Here is a 24400-nt window from a genome sequence, read left to right as displayed (position 1 = left end):
TCACAGACAGAGGTGCTAGAAATCCCTGGGGTGGGCCTGGAATATTCTCCCTACTTCCCTGACCCTCACAGGCCAGCTGCTGGCCCCCAGCTCAGGCACATTAAACACAAAACCAAAACATCACCCAGCTTGTGCATGCCAAAGACAAAGAAAACCCTTGTTTGTCTTTTGGCTAATCTGAAGCCCTGCTCGACCTGACAGCTGGGCTCCGGGCATGTGCAGGCATGTATTGTGTGTGCTTGCATGTGCCCCTGTGTGTCGTGGCCAAGGCCAGGCCATGCATTCTGGGAACACAGACTGTTAACTCTCTGGGGGGTGCCTGCTCATGGCCCCACGCCTGACGAGAACATCTCCCTGCCCCAGTGGTGTAGGACCTGGAGAGGCCAAGTCCAGGCCAAGGATGGAGGCCTGGGAAATCCCTGTAGCCGGTGCTCATGGGTCACTAAAGAGGCCTGGGAGCCTGCCGGGGAAAGTGATCCTGGCCCCTTCTGTTTCCCCTGCTCCCTGAGGGCCCCTGAGAACCCAGAATACTAGAGGACAAGAAGAAAGAGAGACAGCTCTAGAGTCATTTCCAAGGCTCTTAAATCCTGGGCTCAGAGAGGACTAGTGTCAGGCATGAGGTTCTCGCCACCTTGCGGGAACATGTGGTACTGCTCCCTAAGTCCTGGATAACCGGCCTGGTGGGGAGAGAAACCCTTGCCTGAGCATCCACTGAGATAGGGGTTGGGCTGGTGCTTACCGCCCACACACTTCCATGGAAGCAAGGGGCCACCAAGGCTGGCCCAGCCCCACCTGCAGAGGCAAACCTGATACCCTCAGATGCAGCCTGACCATGTTTGAAACAACCTGGAGAAAGGTTTACAGGGAGGAATGTGAGAGCTCATCTGTTCTAAGCCCAGAAAGGGAGAGGACCCTCTTTGAGACCTCACAGCGTCTCCATCACAGAAACAAGTTAGACAGAGGGCTGTTGACGTCAAGGTTCATGCATTTTCCCATGGGTCCAGTGAGTGCAAGGCAAACTGTCCAGACTGAACCCCCAACCCACTGAGGCCCAGAAAAGGAGCAGCACAGTGAGAGTTCTGGCCTCAGGTTAGCAAGGAGGGCACCCGGGCCACGTGGAAGGGGTGGGGCTGCACGTGGGGCTCCAGGATGATCTGGATATTGATAGTAAAAAGCAATGACTAATATTAGCACCTAGGGGGCAAACACTGCTTAACGTTTCCTAGATGGGGTTATTTAATACAATGACCCTCTGAGGAAGTCACCGTATAATTCAGTTTTATTGATTTTTATTTAAAAATGTTACTTGTTTTTGTTTTTTTAAAGATTTTTATCTCTTTATTTTTAGAGAGAAGGGAAGGAGAAAAAGAGAAACAGAAACATCAATGTGTGGTTGCCTCTCGCACGCCCCCTACTGGGGACCTGACCTGTAACCCAGGCATGTGCCTTGACTGGGAATTGAACCAACAACCCTTGGTTCATAGGCTGGGGCTCAATCCACTGAGCCATACCAGCCAGAGCTATTTATTTACTTTTAGAGAGTGGGGGGGAAGGGAGAGAGAGAGGGAGAGAAACAGATGTGAGAGAGATGGGTTGCCTCTCATATGCACCCTAACCTGGGACCGAACCTGAAACCCAGGCAAGTATCCTGACCTGGAATTGAACCAGCAACCTTTTGCTTTGTGGGGCAACGTCCAACCAACTGAGCCACACCAGAGCTAATCCACATTTTTCGGATGGGAAATTGAGGCACAGAAAGGCCAGTTGCCCTGGTTTACAGTTGGCGAATGGCAGAGCAGGTATCTGTGTAGTGATGTTGACTCCAGTGAGTAAAAAGGCTCTGCTGAGTGAAAAAAAGTGTGGATTGCTTGCTCCCCTCTAGGAAACCCAGCAGGGCATGGCCAGTTCAGGCCCAGGACCTCCCTCCAGCCAAAGGAGCTGCTAGGATTTCTCTAGGAAGCACAGCCTCAGTGCGCCCTCTGCTGTGCACAACGAGGAGCAGGGAGTTCCCTCCTGCACGATCAGACCCAGGGCTGAGTCCCGGAGGTGGCTGGCAGGGACCATGCTCTCTCCTCCCAAATACTGGCCAGGAAGGGGCTGGTGGGCTGTAGACCACCACTGCAGAGCTCCCAGCTTGCCCACATCTACCCACCTGAAGAAGGATGGATTTGGTCCTACACCTGGTTTCTCAGGGCTCACCTTCCCCTATGGTGCGTTGGCCCTAGGCCCACCCCACTGAAGCCCAGGACCGTGGGAAAAGGAGGTACTACCCGTAAGGCCACTGAGGAGGTAAGACCCATTCAGAGCATTGCCATGTGGGCAAGGGGCAGAAATGGGAATCCGAAAGAGCCAGGGGAATGACCCCTCCCTGAAGGCTGGACACTATTTGAGTAAAGTCAGGGGTGGAGAGGCTCAGCAAAGATTGGGAGCACTGTGGGCAAAAGCATGAAGGAGCAGGTGTCTGGATATGCCCGTCTCGGCCACTCTGTTTGAACCTGGGCTGCCACTGGGTGGGACTCAGTGAGAAGAGGCTCGCAGCCCCCAGACAACTCCCCTGGAAATAAGGGCAGCATCCCGAGTTCAGGTTAATTGCCTCAGGAACAATCTCTGGCCCCTGCAAACCAGGGAGTCAGGCATGGGCCCTGTATCACAGGCATTACTGTACTCCAGGCACTAATAAAGGATAATTCACACTTTATTTGTATTTGCCTTTGCCGTGTACAAAAACTCTCAGCCCCTACCCCATCTGCAGAACAAATAGTAGGTTCTGGAGGGAGAAGGCATTGGAATGAGGCCATGAAGTTCAACAGAAGGTCCTGCTACCCTGAGTAAAAGGCATCCCTGTGGGCCAAAACATGCACAGTCCTCCCTCCCTTCCAGGCTATTCAGGAATCTACTGGTCCCTCCTATCTGAAGTAGCTTACCCAACTTTCCCCACGGACTGGCCATGAAGAGATCCAACCCTCTCTCTTCAGCTTCTGAAGTGTTTCAGCTCCTCGTCCTACTTTCCCATCCTTAAAATTATATTCCTAGAGAACACCAATACCCATAAGTTCTCTCTCCCAAACTTCCTCCTAACTCAGAGTGCTCAACACAGACTCCTGAAAACCGGGTGCCCCAGTGACCCCGAAGCTGGCAGGGTCTGAGCGAAGGGCAGTAGGCAGGAGCACTTATCTGTGTAATGCAGGGCTCGTGGTGCCACTGTGACAGGATGTGGGGAGGCACAGGGCCTCTGGGTCTGCCTGAAAGAGGGAGAGGAGAGCCCTAGGAAGCCAAGGATCTGGGCTTATTTATCGTAGAAGTCAATATGAGCTCCAGACTTGAACGTATCCTTTTGCAGCAAACTTAGCAGTTTATGGGCTGACACCCTACAATCCACCAGCTTCCCCTCCGTCTTCAGCTCCTGCAGCCTTTTCCGCAAGTCTTCGTCTACAGAGGTCTCTCGGGCCAGCTGCTGCATGTCTGTGTCCAGAGGCCCTAAGGAGCAAAGAGCAGAAGATGAAGGGAGTAGCTGAGGCAAGGGCCCTGCTGTCTGTGTGAAGTGGGATGGACTCAAGTCTGGCCAGAGGCAACACCTTATTGGCTAACATGCGTGGTCAGAGTCAACACAGGCTCCACTGTGTCACCGATGAGCTCCAGACTCATTCGAATTCCAGTGCCCACTGAACACGGTCCTTCCAGACCAACATGTGTACAACCAGTGCCTCCTCCTGAGGTGATGTCCATGAACTTCTACAGATACTTCCTGTTTTTCATACAGGAACCACAGCACCCAAGAATTTGGAGTTAATGGGCTTCAAGGGCAGAAAATGCAGGAATCTCAGGATTGGAAAAATTAGCCTCCTGAGCCTCAAATGTCTTTCAACCACCTGTGCATCCCTGCTATGTGGGGACTTGCTACCTTTCCAAACAGCTTATCCCCCTTTTGGACACCTGGTAGAACATTCTTTAGGAGACTGATATAAAACCGGGACTGATCTCAGCCTTCATGCAGGCCCTGGTGGCCTGGCACAGAGTTGAAGTTCCTCTTACTTCCCTGAGATCTAGAGCAGTCACACAGCATTCCGGAGTCCGCTCTACTCCTGGCAGTGGTTTCCATTTGCTCAGTGTTGACTGAACATATCCTAGGCTGAGCTCAGACTGGGTGCCAAGCTGGATGCTGGCTGGAAGCGCAACTGTGTGTGTGTGTGTGTGTGTGTGTGTGTGTGTGTGTGTGTGTTAGGGAGGACGACCTGGGCACTAGAAAGCATGAGGAAGTAGAAATGGCCAAATTCACTGACTGTGAATTTGGAGACAAGGTTTGATCCTGGTTCTGCCACACCTGGGCTTTGGTCTGGTCATTCTACCTCTTTGCCCCCAGGGTGCCAAGATGAATAATTACTGGGTCTCTATCTGAGTTGCTCAGACATTATACAATAGCTGTCACCACGTTCTAATTGCAGCAACCTCAAGCCTAGAGCAGAAGCCTCACTTCTAAGGAAGAGGCACAGTGGCATCACAGTGGGGTGGGGAGAAACCAGATCAAGCCTTACAAGGTCCACTACCCTTTGACTTCTGTGAGGACTCCATCTCATTTACCCAGCATCCTCTCCGCCACCCCTCCCCCGCACCAGTGTTGCAGCACAGCTGAGCCTGAGTTGAATGTCAGCATTCAACAATGCTTGTGTGCTTTTCATTCAAGTAATATTTTCTGCAGACTGCCTCAGTGGGGTACTTCCCTAGATGCTGGGGACAGTCAGGCACAGTCCCTGCCTTCAAGGCTTTCCTATCAAGGGAGACAAGTATACACATGAAGTTAACCCAGCGCAGTGAGTCCCACTTAACAATTAGGAGTGCTAACAATTAGACAGCACTTCACAATTAGGAATTATTTTTCACATATATTACCTCATTCAGTCTTCCAAACTGCCCTGTGAGACAGGCAGAATCTTCTACTTTACATGAGGAAATGGGGCACAGGCCTGAAATTGAAACCCTAATTGTCTCTCAAACTCCAATAGTTCAGACTTTCTGGCCCCAGCCCCCAGTTGAGGCAGCTCCTTGCTCTCTCTGTAACCCCCCTCTGACTAGGGCTCCCTGCCCCTGCCATCTCTAGCCTCCCTGGGTCCTGTATTTCCCTTAAGGAGTGATGGGCCATGCTTCAGGTACAATATATATGGAGGGGACAGACTAGGCACCTTGTCCAGCCCCCAGAGAAAACCAGCTGGTTCTGGGGGACTGGGATGGCAGCAATGCCCCACTCACCTGGGGCATAGTTCAGCACCCTCACACTAGGTTCCTCTTCGGCCAGCACCTGGAACATCATGTCCCGGGCAGCCTTCCCTGCACAGTACAGTGTCCAGCCCTTGAAAGGTTGCAGGGCACAGAGGGATGAGATGTTAACCACAGTCCTGCTGAGGCCAGGACTGTCTGGGAAGGCCTTCAGAATGCTGGAAGTCAGGCAGAGCATAGATGTCAAGTTCAGAGCCCAGTAGCTGTTCACTTCGGCTGCATCAGCTATATTAACGAAGCCTTTGGACACATCCCCAAGACTGCCTGGAAAACAAGACCTTAAGAATCACCCAGTGCAAGTTGTACTTTTTCTTTCCCCAGCCCTCTCCAAAGTCCTCGACACCACCTTCCCATCCAGACATATAGGAGGAATCTCCCTAGTGCTTCTGAAGGAGCCTCTCTTTTCCCAGCTCTGCAGGCACACACACATCGGGGCCATCCACTCACTCCAAGTTGCAGACTGATAAGGCCCTGCTCTGGGGCTGGGGGAGAACTCCGGGGCCATTCGCAGAAGCACAGATATTTAGTTTTGCCGGGGGGCGGGGGAAGAACCTCATGCCCCGACTCAGGCCTCCGCCAGAGGGCGCTGAGCAAGGGGATCGGGAAAGTTCCACAGGCGTTTTACAAAACCTGGCTTTCAAAAAGGAAGGGCGGAGGGCCGAAGGGGGTGGGGATGGATTCAGCACCAGGTCGTCCTCTACACCTCGCTTAAACTAGGCCTTTTCAGGCGTCTTCTCTGACTCCTAGCAGTCACCTTTCAAGTTCCAAGCGGTGGGGGCAGTGCGAGGAAGAAAGGAAAGGGGCGCTGAGTGTTCCAAGCGCTCTCGTGGCGAGTCCGTCTCCCGCCGACGGCCGTCTTACCTGCGTTGTTGATCAGCAGCACTCGCTGCAGCCCTTCGGGCCTGGGGAGCTGGCGCAGAGCGTCACGAAGCCGCTGCAAGCCGGCCTCGGCGCCCAGGTCGCCGGGCACTCGCAGCACGACCAGGCCCGCCCGCCCAGCGCCCAGCTCGGCCTCCAGCTGCCGCAGCGCCTCGTCGTTTCGGGCGTTTAGGACCAGCACGGAGCCAGGAGATAGCCGCGGGCCCAGGAGCAGGGCCAGCACCCGGCCGAAGCCGCGGGAGGCCCCGGTCAGCACGCACACGGCTCGACCTAGGCAGTCCTCCCGGCCGCGGTCGTCCTCCATGCCTCGTACCCCGCGTGCTAACCGCAGGAACCGCAAACCGAGCGGCGCCTCGGGCCGGGAGGGGAGTGGGCGGAGGCCCCGCCCGACGGGGGCGGGGACCTAGGGCTTTGGGAGGTGTCCGACCCAACGCTTGGGCACTTGTTTCCTCGGGCGCTGGTGGCAGAAGTGGTGGCGCCTGCTCCCTAAGACTCAACGCGAAAGAACTAAACCAAAAGGACGGGGAGGCGGGAGGCGCGTCCTCCAAGGGAAATCCTAGAATCCTAGCCCCGTTCGGAGCTGCGCGAGGCTGCTGCACGTTCGCTTCCCCGCCGGGACGCGTTCTCCTCCAAGTCCAGACCCAACTTTGCACAGGTGACTTCCTCCTGGTCAGGCCACCTTGCTCTGTGGCTAGCATACTTAAAAAAAAAAAAAAATCCTCACCGAGGGGAATGTTTATTGATGTTGGGAATAAAAAGGAAGGGGAGGAGAGAAATATTGATGCAGAAACTTCCATTGGTTGCCTCCCGCACGCCCCCTACCAGGATGGAACCCGCAACCTAGGTCTGTGTTCAGCCACCTTTTCTGAAATGCCAGACGTGGCTCCGACCAACTGCCGAGGCTAGCATCGTTTTTTAGCAAAAGCTCCGAAGTCCCCACTGGCCTTGGGGAATTCACCGCCCTGCGGGTTACAGGGCCTCCTCCCGGAGAACCACAGTGGCTCCGCTAAGTGATGTAAAACCCCTTCTTCTTTACCAGGCTCTTAGCAACTTGGTGCTGGTGCCAGATTTCTAGCTCCTCCATTCCCTAAGGGTCTGTGTACCCCGCGATTCTGCACCCTCTCATATTACACTCTTCCTAGTGGCCAGTTGTATCTGCTCCCAGCTTCAAGTTTACAGAGATGATCGCCTAAGTCCTGTGCACATCTGTACTTCAGAAAACCCTCATTTACGTCTTTTTTCAAGGAGAGGGAGAAATGGGTGAGTTGGTTACAAATCTTAAAGAGAGCCTCTTCAGAGTTTAGAAAGTGTGGTAAGACTGTATATCTCCGTGGAACATATTCTAAGAACAAATGAGCCCTGGCTGGTGTGGCTTAGTTGGTTGGGGCATCATCCAGTAAACTGAAAGGTCACAGGTTCAATTCTGGCCAGGGCACAGGTCTCGGTCGTGGTTTCGGTCCTGATCGAGGTGTGTAGGAGAGGCGACCGATGGTAGTTGTTCCTCTCTCACATCATTGCTTCTCTTCCTCCCCTCCCCTCTCTCTTGGAAAAAAAAATCAATAAGCATGTTCTCAGGGGAGGATAAAAAGAAAAAGAACAACTGAAACTGCAGAGAAACCTTAAACTTCATTAAGGAGATTAATTGTTAACATGTATAGCACTATTTAGAAATTATGTAAAGTAAAACAAAGAAAACAAGTATGCTGATGTTGTTAGGGAAAAAGATCAAGTATGTTAAGGGAAAAACTTGTAAAATTGAATTTGAATAGAAAGCCAGAGCAGTGTAGAATTTATTGCAATCAGTTTTACTTTTACGAGATAACACCCAAAACAGGTTCAGCTCTTCCCGAGGTGCTGGCTCTCTTGTCTACGACCACACCCACCCTTGGAAGAGTTCTCCGAGGCTTAAAGGCAGAGATCACAGTGGTGCTCAGATGAAGTTTACAGTTGTGTTTGCTTGGGCCAGACAGGGCTTTTTTGTTTTTCTGTTCAAATTTGAGGTGACATTTCTAACATGGAAGATTTTACACAGTATCAGGATTTCTAGCTTCTTTTGAATAATGGGTGGGTCTGGCAAATTGGGTTCTGGTTGAGGTGAGCAGCTGCTGCCTCTTGGGAAGGAGGTAATGTGCCCAGTTTGCCAAGACCCTCATCACAGCTGTACATACTTTCCTACTCTTGATGCAAAGCTGAACTCTTACACAGTGGTGGGAGTGCGAACAGTTAACGGGACTGGCTTCGTGTTGGATTGTGCAGAGGTGGGCCTAGGGAGAGATGAGGAGGCTTTTGATACTTTAACAAGGTAAGACTGTGTGTCTGTGTATACCATTGGAAGCTGCCATGATTTTCACTTATCTGATAAGAATCGAAGATAAAGCTCTTACTGTAAATCCAGTTGCTCTAACGCCAACTTCTGTACTAGCCTAACAGCCTACTCTTCGAATAATTTTAGTGGCTTCTCCCTGCTCTCCGGGCCTGAGAAAACATGTTGGGGAAATCACGATCCTATTCATTCTTTTGACATTTATCGAACTTCTACCATGTGCCAGGAATTGAAGAAAGGAGTGAACAATGACATGATGGCTGAAAACCAGACCTAGCCTCTTCTAAACTTAGCTGCTTCTTGGTGGAATGGTCTGGAAACAGTCCCCAAGGAGAGTGTGGTTTACCTGGACTGGCAGAGAGCCTGGAATATCCTTTTCTGAGTGTGGTGATGGTCTGCCCCTCACCTCTCTGCACTGCCGGTCTTTGTTCAAGTAGTATTTCAGTAAACTGTGAGTGATATGCCATAGACTTCCTTTAACAATAGCACAGCAGTTTCCAAATTTGTCTGCACGGTGGAGTCACTGGGGAACTTTGGAACCACTGATGCCAGAGTTCCTCAGGCCTAGGTTTAGAAATATGTTTAATTTACTGAAACAAAAAAGAAAAATAGTTCACCCATTTCCCCCAGCTCTCCTTTCCTGTCCCTTGCAACCACTGATCTGTTCTCTCTGTCTTTGAGCTTGGAATTGTGTCTGTTTATTTGTTTTCAGATTTCATATGTGAGCGAGATCACACAGCATTTGTCTTTCTCTGTCTGACTTATTTCACTTAGCATAATTCCCTCTAAGTCCATCCATGTGGGGCCATGTGGTTGCAAAAGGCAAGCTCTCATTATTTTCTTATGGCTGAGTTATCTATTTACACACGTATATATCTCTCACGGTTTCTTTATTCATCCATCCACCGGTGGACACTTAGGCTATTTCGATATCTTGGTATTTTAAATAATGCTGCAATAAGCATGGGGGCATGTATGTCTTTTCAAATTAGTGTTTTTGTTTTCCTTGGGTAAATACCAAGGAGGGGAATTGCTGGATTACATAGTAGTTGTGAATTTTGGGAGAAATCTCCTTACTGTTTTCCATAATGATTGCGCTAATTTGCATTCCCACCAATATGTGCAAGGGTTCCCCTTTCTGAGCATCCTTGCCAGTATTTGTTGTTTTTTGTCTTCTTTTATAATAGCCATTCCAACAGGTGTGAGGTGATATTGTGGTTTTTGACCTGCATTTTCCTGGTGATTAGTGATGTTAAGCATCTTCTCATGCACCTGTTGTCCATCTGTATGTCTTCTTTAGAAAAATGTCTATTCATATCTTCTGCCCATTTTTTGAATCACAGTGTTTGTTTTTATGATGTTGAGTTGTGTGAGTTCTTTATATATTTTAGATATTAACCCTTTATCAGCTATATGATTTGCAGATATTTCTTTCCCATTCAGTAGGTTGCCTTTTCATTCTGTTGGTGGCTTCCTTTACTGTACAGAAAGTTTTAGTTTGATGTAGTCCACTTGTTTATTTTTGCTTGTGGTGTCCGATTCAAAAAAGGAGTTTTATGGTTTCAAGTCTTGAGTTCAAGTCTTTAATCCATTTTAAGGTAATTTTTGCAGATAGTGTAACATAAAATCCAGTTTCATTCTTTAGCATGTGGTCATCCTATTTTCTCAGCACCATTGATTGGACTCTCCTTTCTCCATTGTGTTTTTTTGGCTCCTTTATCATAAATTAATTGAACACATATGTGAGGGTTTATTTCGGGCTCTCTATTCTGTTCCATTGATCTATGTGTCTGTTTTCATGTCAGTTCCATACAGTTTTAATTACTACATTACTACAGCCTTGTAATAGAGTTTGAGTTAAGGACACACGATGCCTTCAAATTTTTTTGAAGAATTTTCTCTAGTCCTGACCAGGGTGGCTCAGTGGGTTGCTCATTGTTCCACAAAGTGAAGGGGCTGCCGCTTTGACTCCCAGTCCCCAAGTTGTGGCTTGTTTCTGGGTTGCAGGCCCAGTCAGGGTGGGGCACGTGGGGGAGGCAGCCGATTCGTGTTGCCCTCACACACAGCGGTGTTTCTCTCCCCCTCTTTCTCCCTCCCTTCCCCTCTCTCTAAAAATAGATAAACTAAATCTTTTTTTAGAAAGAATTTTCTCTAGGAATTTTTGGAAGATTTCCAAGTGGTCCTAATGTGTAAACCAGTCTGGGGACTGCTATCACAGCAACCGGCAGTAGCAGTTTTTAAAGGGACAAGAAAGGTAAGAACTGTATTAAAATAGAATTACAAGGATATTAGATAAAAGATATTAGAAGAAAAATTGATGAAATTTGAATAAGATCTGTAGATTAGTTACTGGCCTTGTATCTTTTCCTGATTTTGACCTGTTGTTATATAAGAGAATATCCTTTTTTTTTTGGAAATACAATGAGGTATTTAGAGCCAAAGGGCATCTTATCTGCAGCTTTCTGTCCAATGTTTCAGAATAAATATAGGATGAATAAAACAAGTGTCATAAAATGTTAACATTGAGGAAAACTAGATTAATGGTGTGTAGTTCTTAATATTAGTTTTGCGCCGTTTTAAAAGTCCGAAATGATTTCTGAATACAAGAGAAATTTTTAGGTTAACTGTACCTTCCTGGTTGGTATGGCTCGGCTGGTTGGGGTATTGTTTTCTAGAATGAAAGGTCTTGGGTTTGATTCCCATTCAGGGCACATCCCAGGGTTGTGGGTTCAATCCCCAGTTGGCAGGTAGGAGAAGGCAGCTGATCGATGTTGCTCTCTCTCTCTCTCTCCCTCCCTCCCGCTTTTCTCTAAAAACAATGAAAAAATATCCTTGGGTGAGGATACAAAAAATTAGGCAAATTCACAATCCAATAATAAAAAGAGAAATTAAGTGGAACAATAAATAAGGGAGCAAGACTTCTACATAACAGCGATCAGCTCTTTGAGTCAGTGTGTGAAGAAAGGTGGGAGGAAATGCTTCACGTTAAATGAGGCGCCAGCTCGGTCAGTATGTCGGTGTTCGGATTCAGACACACCAGTGTGCAAAACACTTTTTAGACGATTGAGGACATTTCAATATGGTTATTAGATGATGTCATGATTTATTATTACTATTTCAGGCTTAACCATGGGATATGGTTATGTAAGAAAATGATAAAAATTTTTAGACAAAGTGATGTGAAGTCAGGGATATGCTGTAGAATATGTAAGCAACAAAAAAGAGGAAGAGGAGAGGGGAGGAGGGGAAGAATATAGGGTTAGATAAAGCAATGGTGACAAACTCTTGATAGATATTGAATTATTGAATCTAGATAATAGGTACAGCTATGTAGGAAAACTGACGAGCTGAGTGGCCACAGAAGTAACCACATAGGATGCTGTGATCATAGATTCCTGACTGGGCAGGTCACAGTGGTCGTCGCACCCAGGCCTATGGCTTTCTTAGTAAAAGGTTAATCTTCACCTTAAAGGAGCCCTGTTCATTGTTCTTATGCATCTGGGACAACGCGCCTTTGAACTGCTGAAGCTGTCCGTCCCAGACCCCTCAGTGGCTAAGCACCCTCATGGGAGCCCACTTGCCAGCACCCCTCGTCGTCACCTTGCTGCCCATATCGTCTCTGTACGCTGTAAATGTTAAATGGCAACTACCCTGTACCCACCAATGTAACAGGATGGATCTCTCCATCTTGCTCTTTATTCAGTCCTTTATTTGCCCTCTTTGTTTTTGCCCCCCTCCTTAGTCTACCACCAGTGCATTTCAGGTACGTTCCTTACACTTTCCTACAAAATAATCTATGAAATAAACTGCAAAACTGCCATTCTCCAGACCATATATTTCAATCTGTTGAGATCTTGCTTCTGGCAATGGACTCAGTTTGGCTCAACTAATAAACTCTTATGAAAATTTTCTATAGTTTTGAACTTCCTGTTGTTGATAGGTGTACTGTGGTTTATTATATTATTCCCTTTCTTTTGTGTATATGTGAACATTTAATAATAAAAAAACTTCAAGCCCTAGAAACTGGCAAAAGTACTGGAACATTCTACCATTTGAAAGATATTGCCCTAAAGACCCCTGGAAAGGTTAGAATAATTCTATACTCCAACTAAAAGTGTATAAGCATGTCCGTTTCAACAGTGGTCCTTGATACTCATCATTAGTTCATTCCAGAACTCATGATGAGGGCCGAAACCAATGAGTATGGAAAGAAGAAGCATTTTTTCCTGCCAGGTGGTGGACTTATCAGGTTCTAGTAAGTGCAATGAGCCCCGAGAAAGCACCAAGTGCCGAAACTTTTTTCTCCTCAAAATGCAATGAGTACAGGGTTTGACAAGTTCTACAGCTGATGAGTACCAAGTTGTGATTTCCTTTCAGTCCTTTAGGTTTAGTTAGATTATGTATGTTCATTGCTTTTTGTGAATTGTTTACTTTTGTTCTTTGCCTGTTTCTTTTAGGCCTCGTATTTCTAGGCTGTTTTTCGATGGTTTGTTTATTTTTGTTTTTTACATTCCTCTCTTTTTTCTCTCTCTCTTTTTTTCAGTCTCCACCCAAGGACATTTTTTTTCATTGCTTTTAGAGAAAAAGGAAGGGAGAGACAGAAACATTGATGCAACAGAGAAGAATCGATTGGTCGCCTCCCACGTGCTCCCGGACCAGGGATCGTGCACTTCTGGACCAGGGGTCACACGTGCTTACACCTGGCCTGGGCATTGAACCTGTAACCTAAATATGTGCCCTGACCTGGATGAAACCTGCAACCTTTTGGTTACAGAATGACACTCCAACCAACTGAGCCACACCAGCCAGGGTGGTTTCTTTCTTTCTTTTTTTAACCCATGTTTTTTTGTTCCACTTACTTTTCCTCCCTATAGATTTGGAAGTTACACATCTTAATTTTAGCCTACCAATAAAGTTATAAATATGTGAACTTTTATTTCTCTATCAATATTAAAAATAAAACCTTATATTTGGGGGGAAACAGTATGCCTCTGGATTTTGGAGGCAAACAGTCCTGGGTGGAACCCTGGCTCTTCCTTCTGTTTGTGCAGCCTTGGCCACGCCACACAACATGTTTAACCTCAGTGGTTTTGTGGACTTGTTTATTCAGCATTGCACAAATGTTTGTTGAGTGCCTGACGAGAACCAAGAAATGAGCTGGGCTTTGGAGACCAACTCAGATAATCCTTATCTTCATAGAGGGTGGAATAAAGCAGCCAGACAAAGCACAGGCCCTGGCTGGTGTGTCTCACTGGATTGAGCCCTGACCTGCAAACGGAAAGGTCACTGGTTTGATTCCCAGTCAGGGCACATTACTGGGTTGCAGGCCAGGTCCCCATTTGAGGGTCTGGGAGAGGCAACTGATTGATGTATCTCTTGTACATTGATGTTTCTCTCCTTCTCTTTCTCCCTCTCTTTTCCTCTGTCTAAAGTAAATAAAATCTTTTTAAAAAGTAAAGCACTTAGTCCATTGCCTTATAATTTGATAAATTGTTGTTATGATGGCAATGATGATGATGTCTCCATATTAAGAGAGACATAGCACATTTTAATTCCTGTGTCCACACCTTCCCAAGCACTGGTTTTAAAATTTTATGTGGCCTCTAGGTTCAATTTATTTATATTTAACTTTATACATTATGTCTTCTACAGGAATTATTTTCAACATCCTACTGTTTCATCAGCATGGAAACAAAGTATTTAAACACTCTTTTCTGTCTCTGTGGTTATCTATATTTTTATCATATCATTCATATACTTCAGTTCTTTATTTTGATTCATTTCTCAGTCAACTGGAGTACTTCTTAGAGTTTGTCTCTCTGTTTCAGAGAATTTGGATGAGTTGCTGCTTTTTGAGCCCTTGGATGTATAAAAGTGTGTTTCTGTAGCCCTCTTTAGTGAACGCGACTCCAACAGAGCATAGAATTATTGACTCATGACATTTTAAATTTGATTCCCTGAAATGATACCGTATCACCTTTCCAATACTTAGTGTTATCCCAAAAGCAGTCTGATGTTGCTTTGCTTTTGACTTTGTAGATTGTAACTCATTTTGTCCCAGATCAGGTTTCCTGATATGTTTAGGGGTAGGTCTTATTTTTTAATCATTCATTAATTTGTTACACAAAGATTTACTGAGAATCTACCATGCTTTATGGTAATTTCATGGCCTTTTTCTTATAGACTCAAACCTTTCTTCAGTTTAGGGATATCTTTCTGTCATTTTGCTCATTTTTGTTTCAAAAACAAAATTCCCACAGTTAGTTCATTTGAGCTCTTGGATCTACTTCCAAGTCTTTTATATTTTCACTTACTATCATATTAATCTCTTTATCCTTTTCATATAAAGTGCATAAGATTTCTTAGTCTTCTAAATCACTGCAGCACTGATCTGTAGTCATTAGCTCCACAGGTTCACTTGTTGAGTAAAGGACTCCAGGTGGCTCTTTTTTTTTTTTTTAAATTAAATTTTATTTAGTTACTTTTCAAGTACATTTTTTTAAATCTATTTCTCCCATCCCACCCCACCCCCCCGCCCGGTCGCCCCTCTCCCTCCCATTCCCCCCCCCCCACCAGTCCTCATCTCTGTGTCTTTCATACTTGTTCCTCAAAATCCCTCCCCCTTTTTCCCCTTAAGTTCCCTTCCCTCTCCCCTCTGGTCGCTGCCCACTTGTTGTCTATTTCAGCGTCTTTGTTTTTATTCTGTTTGCTTGTTTGTTTTATTCTTCAGCTTCCTGTCAAAGGTGAGATCATATGGTATTTGTCCTTCAATGCCTGGCCTATTTCACTCAGCATAATGCTTTCCAGTTCCATCCATGTTGTTGCAAAAGGTAGTAGCTCCTTCTTTCTCTCTGCTGCATAAAATTCCATGGTGTATATGTACCACAATTTTTTGATCCATTCATTTACTGATGGGCACCTAGGTTGCTTCCAACTCTTGGCTATTGTAAATTGTGCTGCTATGAACATTGTGGTGCATAGGTTCTTTGAAATTGATGTTTTAGGATTCTTGGGGTATAATCCTAGCAGTGGAATTGCTGGGTCAAAAGGCAGGTCAATTTTTATTTTTCTGAGAAAATTCCATACTGTTTTCCATAATGGTTGTACCAGTCTGCAATCCCACCAACAGTGAACTAAGGTCCCCTTTTCCCCACACCCTCTCCAACATTTGTTGTTTGTTGCTTTGTCTATTATAGCCATCTCCAGGTGGCTCTTGGGTGTAGGCACGGAGCATCCTGTCGTGGTCACGTGTTACGAGAGGAAAAACCTCAACATTGTTTTCATGCGGATACAACAAAGAGTATGGACTGTGCATAAAGGGAGAATGTGTCAGAGAAAAATCAGATATCCCAAATCCATTCTGTTCTTACTAACCAAATTTCAAAACAACAAACTTTATAAGAAACATTTCAAGAAGATAGCTCTTTCTACTTTTGAGTCCGTGCAAAAGTTTAAACAGAAAGCTTGACAAACTATTACTCTGGACTGCCAACTGTTTTTAGTGGTGGAAGACACAGGGTTTTGACATTCAATGAAGAAACAAAATTTCTCCCGTAGACTATGTTACTAAAAACAGTTTTTGGAATTAAGGTCTGCTGTATGTGAACAGGTCAATGACATCATTGAAGGTGACGCTTCCGTGTCCTGTACACTTGCACATGCAGAAACAGCCAGGGCCTTTCTAAAAAACAAGGCGGGACCACAGGCGCAGACGGTAAACAGAAAGTGGACCTTTTCTGTGCTCTTGTCCAGCCAAAGCGAACTATGTGATGTACGAGGTACTTTGGAACTGCTTTGTTATGTAACCACACAAAACATTTAAACAACATAAAATAGCAGTTATTACACATAAAGAAGGCCACGTAACCAAAAAAAAAAAAGAAAGAAAGAAAGCCTCATCATTTTACTTTTCAATAACAACAGGGCAGGACTTTCTAACAACTCATGGTAGCTTGAAGATAAATGTTTTTATTTGCTGTTTTTATTTGCTGAACTTCTGAAGAAGCTCAGTGGTCTTATGATGGCAGTATTTTTTTCACTGTATGAAACCTGCTATTGGAGTGGGAATTTACAAATAAACAAGAGCAGAGGGAAGGCTGGAATGAATCATGTGATAACCAATTACTTTGGGCTGCAACCGAGCCATCCAGCTAAGCCATCCAGCCAGTGCTATTTTCTTTTTCATGATATTATATTATATTATATTATATTATATTATATTATATTATATTATATTATATTATATTATATTATATTATTTATCCTTTCATGCTTAAGGGCACATGTATCCAGTTCCTTTTCGTGCAGCGCACAATAAAGTATCTATGTGCCTGTTATGCCTTTTCTGAATCGTTTGGGACAACCTTCGAGGATCCACTCATCCTTTGTGACGAGCCATCTTCTCACATGTTCTGGTAAGTGTTGCATGTAGAGGGGAAGGCACATTCCTGCTGACCCACAGACCTGTCAGATGGGGAGTGTTCTGGGGGAGAGTTAATGTCTGTCGTCTCTCCCGCCGTTGTCCTGAGGCTCGCAGCCGGGCCCAGGCAGTGTGTACTGACAACAGATGCCTGTGGAAGCCGTTCAGATACACAGCAGCAGGGAGGAAGGCACAGCAAAGGAGGAGGAGGAAGAGGAGACTCCATGTCCCATGAAGGGGCTGCTAGTTGGAAAAACCAAGAACAATGAGTGGTCCTCCCGAGGATGCTGTGCCAAGCAGAAATCCTCTGAAAAATCCACCAGTCACTAGAATGTTCTTTTTCACAGATGAGACCATTTCCTCAGCTTTGCTGTTCACCTCCGTAGGTAAGCAGTTGCCCTTACAGATCTTGAGCTGTTCTTGGCTTTCTACGTGTCCTTCTGTACTCATTGCTGGTCAGCTCTGATGTGCCTACTGAGGTTTGCAAGCTGAAGGAGAGAAAACCCTCCTCCACAGCTGTTGCCGCCAACTTTCCAGCCTTCTGGAAGGTGAAGCCCTTGCGCCATCCAGTGACACCCAATTAACAGCTGAGTTGCCACAGTGTTCTTTCAGCTGAGGGCCCAGGTTCCTGACCAAACAGCTTGTGTCACCATGGCTGCTTTTCAGCAAGTTCTACAAGGTCCAGCGAGTCAAAATTTCCTTGCTGCCACTTTCGGCGATCTCTTGTGATGACATCCATGGAGGCTCATAGCCTGCTTAGGACACGGAGTGACATGCCATTTTTGCAGCAACCTTTTGATGCTATTTTTTAAAAGATTTTATTTATTTATTTATTTTTAGAGAGAGGGGAAGGGAGGGAGAAAGAGAGGGAGAGAAATGCTGATGTGCGGGAGAGACATTGGATCTGTTGCCTCTCACACGTCCCCAGCTGGGGACCCGGCCTGCAACCCAGGCCTGCGCCCTGACTGGGAAACAAATTGGCGACCTTTCTGTTCAAAGATCTGCACTCAATCCACTGAGCCTCACCAGCCAGGGCTTTTGATGCAACTTTAAATGAAATTGTTTTCTTAACCTCCTTTTTGGACTATTCATTGCCAGTGTGTAGATATGTGACTTTTGGCCTGTCACCATTCGGGGCGATGCTATCTGTGGGTTTGTGCATGTGTCTTTGTCATGTTGAAGTGTCCTAGTCCTATTTGTTGCATGTTTTTCTCACGAAAAATGTTAGGTTTTGTCAAATAATTTTTCTGCATTCATTGAAATGATCGTGTGGGTTTCCCCCTTCGTTCTATCAATGTTGTGTATACATTGATTAACTTTCGTATGTTGAACCAACATTTCATTCCTGGGATAAATCCCATTTGGTGACGGTTATAATCTTTTTGATGTGCTGCTGAATTCAGATTGCTCGAATGTTGTTGTAGTTGAGGATTTCTGCATCTATATTCATAAGGGATATGGATCCATGGCAGTTTTCTTTTCTTGTAATCTCTTTGTCTGGCTATAGCATAAGGGTAATAGTAAAGGAGAGTTGAACAACACAGTTACAAGTTTGAAATACATATATATATATACATATATATCTACAGAGAAAATTTTTCTATCTATAAATAGAGAATACCTGTTCTTTAATTATTTAAAGAAAATTTATAGAAATTCATCATGTACCTAAATTCTCTTAATACAATGTAACCAAATGAAAAATAGCAATAAAATTTACTTGACATTCTAAAACCACTTTCCAAAGAACTTAGTTCAGAGAAGAAAAATCTACTCAGAAAACAATAACAGTGAGAGCACTACTTTGTACACCAACAAAATTATTCTCAAAGGGAGAGATATTAGCAAATATATTTTGTTAGAAAACAAAAGAAGAAAAAATAGAACAAAAGAAATCAATAAGTATTTGCCTTGTGTGAGTCAATCAGACAAAATGAAATGACAAAAAATAAATTTTTGGTTCAGTTCACAGCACTGAAAGGGAGAGATGAAAAACCAGGTCCAAGAGGGGCAGGAACCCAGGCGGCTCTGAGGTCGGCTGCCTGGCGAAGCAGGTAGCAGAAAGCCGTGAATCAGATACAGGATGAATCAGCCGCTAGATGAATCAGCTACAGCTTTTTTTCAGTCTTATAATTTTGCTTAAGATCTAGTTGCCATGGAGGAAGCATAAAATTAGCCTATGTCAGGTTTCATGCCTATTTTTTAATCTAGAAAAGTTCAGTGCATCTTTATTGATGGTTTCACCAAGCAGTATTCGACCAGGAGAGGTTAGCTCCCCAAGAACCCTTGGGCTAGTGTTATCGAAAGAGGTAGCAAGGGCTGTAGAGTGACCAAAACAACAGAATGTCCATCACACACCTGTGGAGCTAGATTTTTGCTAGAATGTTAACTACAGCATTTATTACTGTACCAAAAAGTTGTGTTTGTGAGTGCTTTCTCCCTCTCTCTTCCTCCCCTCCCTACTCCCCCCTCTGTGTGTGTGTGTGTGTGTGTGTGTGTGTGTTCACATCCTAACACCTAGTGATTATGACCTTATTTGGCAAAAGGGGCTTTGTAGATGTAAATGTGATTAAGTTAATGACCTTGAGATGAGATCCTCCTGGATTATCCTCCTGTGCCCTAAATCTAATAGCCTCAGAAGAGGCAGAAGAGGAGAAGACACAGACACCATGGCCACGTGGAGTCAGATTAGAGTGATGCAGCTACAAGCCACATCGCTGAATGCCTGGAGCCACCAGAAGCTGCCCGAGGCGAGGAAGGATTCTCTCCTGGAGCCTGTGGAGGGAGTACAGCCCTGCTGACACCCTGATCACAGGTTTTTGCCCACCGTTACTGTGAGAGATTTAATGTCTGTTGTTTTAAGGGTCGTGGTGATTTGTTACAGCAGGCCTAGGAAACTAATGTATATACACACAAGTAACAGTAATCTCTGTACAGGAGATAGGGAAAAATACATAAAATACATTTTTAAAATTTTCATATTTTCCCACAATAGAGTAGATTGTAAAATTTGGGTATAAAGAAGGCTAACAAATTTGATGCCAGACACAATAAGATTTAAGCAAAAAAAAAAATGAAATGTGTCTGTGTTTTCTGGGCAATTCCAGATGAGAATACTAGTGCCTGTGACACAGGGGGCTCCTCCAGCCCGTGTCCTCTTCTCTGCTTTGAAGCTCCTGTCTGGTCTTCTGACCTTCAGGGTCCGTGGCTCTGTCCCTCACGCCCCCTCCATTCACTTCCCTTCCACGTCCGGGTTGGCCGAGTGGACTGGTTAGGGGGTTGGATCTCGCTCCTGCCAGCGCTCTGCACCCTGCATCCCCACTCGCCCAGGAGAGGGGAGTCAGACATTTACCAAGAGCTGCTATCGCCGCCCTAGCACGCATGGAAAAATAACGAGCAAAAACCGACAGTAACACGCCCGTACCAGCTGGTGAATTCCAATGTGGCGACCGTTTCTATTCTCTAAGGGCTGAGGATTAAAGTTATTATCCTTATTGGTCAGGTACGGATGGGGGTGGGGGAAAGACCCCCGTGATAAAAACGCTGGTCACCTTATTTTTGGAACCGGGAATTGGGAGATGGTGTCCTCAGCATTCTTGCTGGGCAGTATCCCCAGGTCCCCCAACGAATCATTGCCATCTAATCAGGTGGATCCTGGGAAGACTGGCTCTTCTGGAAGTCCCGGCCGGGTAGCAGAACACTAGCCTAGACAGCACCATCATCCCAAACTGGGTTTGCCCTCCGGGCTGTCACATCACCACCAGGTGACGCCAAAGAGCAGCAGCCGAGACCCCTGGTGGATTCAAATCCCCGCAGCGTAGAGACGTCGGGAAAGCACGGAATCGGTTGCTGCGTGGGTCTCTTGAGAAGGAGCCTCGCTCTCTGCCTCCTACCCCCCATAATGAAACTCTCACAAAGCAGGCGCAGCCCGCATTCCTCACATCCCCACCCCCCAGTCCTCCCGTGAAATCACTAAGTGGAGGCTGTCTGCGAAGAACAGGGAGGTAGCAAGCCTTGCAGAAGTAAAGCCACGGCAGCCTGGCGAATATCGAGATTGCCAAAGGACTAGAGGACCAGCACATGCGAAGGTTTCACAAAGCCGGCTGGGAAGGGGCTGGCAAAGTGCAAGTGGCCTTGAGGTCTGGGCCTGTTGTGCATCGAAAATGGCAAGTGTGGGGGAAAAGACCACTAAGCTAATGTCAGTGTAGCCTGTGTCAGGCGACAGGCCTGGGAGGGGAAGATGATGTACATCTCAAGGGAACCCAAAGGGGCAGGCGGTGGCCATTTGTATGAACCTCCCTTAAGCTACAGAAGTTCCCCCTGACTTAGATGCAACCAACTGCGAGAGGGTGGGGATGGGGAGCCTGGGAAAAATCCCGAAAAACCAGAAAGCTGAGTTTACTCAGAAGTCACTAATATTTGCGTGATTGGTGGGTTTTATTTTTTAATAGACATTAGGAGTAATAGATAATTAAAGTAGAGGAAAAATTGTAACAGAAAGTTACATTTTTTTTTTATCAAACATGGATCTGTTTGCCTGTGAAATGCTTCTTAGCTACAAATATTCATACAAGTTGATCGCATATGAGAAACCTTAATAAATTCCAGAAAAGCAGAAATCGTAGAGGATCCATTCTGTAACCACACTGTAACCAGTAAATGTATGAAAACAAACAAGAGGACACAGCTACTTGGGAATCATGAAAGGAGGGGAAATGATCCGAAAAAGCAGTAGAGTCATAGAGAAATCAAGATTATGATATCAGATTCTTTAAAGAATAAATAAGAAAACATAACATATGGAGTTTAAGATATATGGACTAAGCTGTGTTTTCATAGAAAAAAAGTCTTATCTTTGAAATGTTTTATTAGTACTGGCTAGTGTGGCTCAGTGGATGGAGCACTGGCCTGTGAACCAAAAGGTCACTGGTTTGATTCCCAGTCGGGGCACGGGCCCGGTTGTGGGTTGAATCTCTGGTCTGGGTGTGAAGGGTCCCCACCTGTGTTCATGTAGGAGGTGGCTGATCGGCGTTTCTGCCTCGCTTCGATTTTTCTCTCTCTCCCATCCTCTCTCCCTTCCTGTCTTTCCCTGAGCAATGGAAAAATGTCCTCAGACGAAGATAAAATAAATAAATAAATAAATGCCTTTGTTACCTGAGAGAGAGAGAGGATTGATCAACTGAATAGTTTAGAATTTTAGGAAAAGAAAACGTTCTTATAAAGCAGTAAAGAAATAACTATGGAAATAAATCAACTAGAAAAAGAATAGAGTTCGTTATTTTTTAAAAACTAACACAAAAATTACACTGAGAGACAACACAAAATACACGCTTATCTTGCCCTTTAGGAAGCACTTAGCCACCTGCCTCAGCAGAGGTCTCTTCGCTCCTACCAATGTGCCCTCTGTGCCCTGCTAAGGAAAGTCACAAGACACACCCTTCCTGGTGACCAGAACCTACTCCCACAAAATCCAAAGTAACTTTGAAAATCCTGAGGCTCCACACCTACACAGCCCGATGAGGTAAGGAGTAGTCCTCCTCAGAGACGACAGCAGGGTAGCAGTTACTATGACCAGCTGGAAAGAACTTAGATGTTCACATGCGTAAGTGTGGGTGTGTGTTTTCTTTCAATCCTAGAATTATTCTAAACTGTTGAATCCAGATCGTCTCTACGCATCCAGTTCCAACACATAAGTACATTTTTATGTTACACAATCAGTGATGAGCATGCATTGTAAACCAAGGACTTTCTTTGATTAACTCAAATTGTGCAACCAAACGTTTTAAAAACAACAACAAAAAAATCTCCCAGAAAAGAACCACCCTGGTTTCCTTGTCCACCTTCGTCAGTCATTTGTAATAACTGAGCACCATATACCAGGGACTCAGTACCCAACAGCCGTGACCTCCGTTAACGTCTTGTTGTGTGGAGGTGCTGTCATTATGCCCATTTGAGAGAGAAGGCTCACAGAGGGCTGAGGGTCCTGCATCACAGGACTAGCCCGATGCTGGGCCAAATGAGGCTTGTATGGCTCCCCAGACACTGGCCTTTTCCTTAGGCTGTAAAAAATATTACGACTATTTTATGATAAAAGTACTTTTCCTCATTATTGTACCCATATAAAATTAATATGTATGCCTGCCTCATTCTTTTTGGCCCTGGATTTGACTTGAATCAGGAGCCCCAGCTTAACCAGAGCATGGGACCCCGTGTTGTGGTTTGGCCACCAGAAGGTGGCAGCAGAATCTGAAGCCTTTTCTGCTGACCTGTCGTCCAGACCCCTTGCTGCTCCACTCCGACTTGCCCAGGTAGACGAGCCCTCCTTGTTCTCAAGATCCTCCGGTCTCTTCTCTGGCTTCAGTTTGCTTTCCATCATTCTGCTGCGCTGCTTCTCACAGCTGAGCAGCCACGGCACTGACTTGCGCTTAAACACCGCTGTTGCTGGTACACACTTTTCTGTACTTGAGGCCTATGTAGCTCCCGTAAAACAACTACCCTTATACTGAGTGTCGCAGAAATTTATTTATTTGGTTTCACAAAGTGAAATTATAAGATTTTCCTAATTTGCTCTTCATCACTTTCCCCCATGTCTGGCTAATACTAGAAGATTTTCCTAATTTGCTCTTCATCACTTTCCCCCATGTCTGGCATCCAATCTTAAGGAAAATCCACGGACTCCCCAGAACAGGCTAAGTCTGGGAGTCAGGGGAGCCCCTCAAAGGCGGGCAGACTAAACTTCCTAAGGCTGCCGTGGCTCACTGCCGTTTGGTAGGCATGGCTCTGTGTGCCCACCGCTAGCCGCAGTCCCTCTGAGATGCAGCCTGAGGTGGCTGTTGTTTGTGCCTTTTCTGTTTGTCCTGTGTTTCACGGGCACTTTTGGGGGAAGGTAAAGGAAGCTGTGTTGAGGGCTGTGAGGCAGAACATTCTGCCAAGATGTAGCTGGGCTGAAACTTTTGTTTTTTTAATATTCATTTATCTATTTTAGAGAGGGAGAAAGGTATGGAGGGAGAAAGAAACATTCGTTTGTTGTTCTACTTATTTATGTGTTCATTGGTTGCTTCCTGTATGTGACCTCAATGAGGATTGAACCTGCAACCTTGACCTATTAGGACAATGCTCTAACCAATTGGCCTACCCGACCAGGGCCTGGGCTGAACCTTTGACAGTCCTGTGCATTGGCCAGATACTGAATTTGAAGGTTCCTGGAGTTGGCACCAAGGGCAGTGGGATTCTCCCCAGTCCCTCCGCCTTCACCCCCATCCCAGCCATGCTCACTTGCTATACCATCTTCAGGAAGGCAGGTGAAGTCTGGTTGGAGACAAATATCTGGGAGTCTGGGAAAGGCTCTTAGAAGTGTTGTCCCAGGAGGAAAAAGAGCCACAAGGGTTAACTGGACTGGTTCCAAAAATTCTGCTGCTTCTATGTTCTGTCAGGGCAGAGGGTGGGTTTCCTTGTGACGTCTTCACATCCATGAGGCTGCTACTGACCCAGGCCCCTATACTCCTGAC

At 45.8% G+C, this 24400-nt stretch overlaps 1 protein-coding gene and 1 pseudogene across 1 annotated transcript; both read right to left on the bottom strand.

The window, feature by feature from the left end:
* Nucleotides 1-1280: 1280 nt before the first annotated feature.
* On the bottom strand, nt 1281-6566 carry SPR (sepiapterin reductase). Its single transcript, XM_037126330.2, has 3 exons — nt 6133-6566; nt 5245-5535; nt 1281-3477 (listed from the first exon to the last, which is right to left on the bottom strand). Exons 1-3 carry the CDS (start codon nt 6452-6454, stop codon nt 3287-3289), a joined length of 804 nt encoding a protein of 267 aa, XP_036982225.2. The 5' UTR covers nt 6455-6566; the 3' UTR covers nt 1281-3286.
* A 10569-nt stretch (nt 6567-17135) lies between these two features.
* Nucleotides 17136-23265, bottom strand: LOC128627096 (FUN14 domain-containing protein 2-like; annotated as a pseudogene).
* Nucleotides 23266-24400: the final 1135 nt, after the last annotated feature.

The sequence above is a fragment of the Artibeus jamaicensis genome, unplaced genomic scaffold (genome assembly GCF_021234435.1).
Source record: "Artibeus jamaicensis isolate MK-2021 breed Jamaican fruit bat unplaced genomic scaffold, CSHL_Jam_final contig_3174, whole genome shotgun sequence".
NCBI classification, from domain to species: domain Eukaryota; kingdom Metazoa; phylum Chordata; class Mammalia; order Chiroptera; family Phyllostomidae; genus Artibeus; species Artibeus jamaicensis.
The sequence above is the reverse complement of the archived record's forward strand: the minus strand, read 5'-3'. Positions and strand labels throughout refer to the sequence as shown.

Excerpts from the sequence above, each read along its gene's own strand:
- SPR (XM_037126330.2), bottom strand. The coding sequence starts at position 6,454 with ATGGAGGACGACCGCGGCCGGGAGGACTGCCTAGGTCGAGCCGTGTGC. Across the intron at positions 5,536-6,132 it reads GCTGCTGATCAACAACGCAG|GCAGTCTTGGGGATGTGTCC; the intron begins GTAAGACGGCCG and ends CTTGTTTTCCAG. Across the intron at positions 3,478-5,244 it reads GGTGCTGAACTATGCCCCAG|GGCCTCTGGACACAGACATG; the intron begins GTGAGTGGGGCA and ends TTTGCTCCTTAG.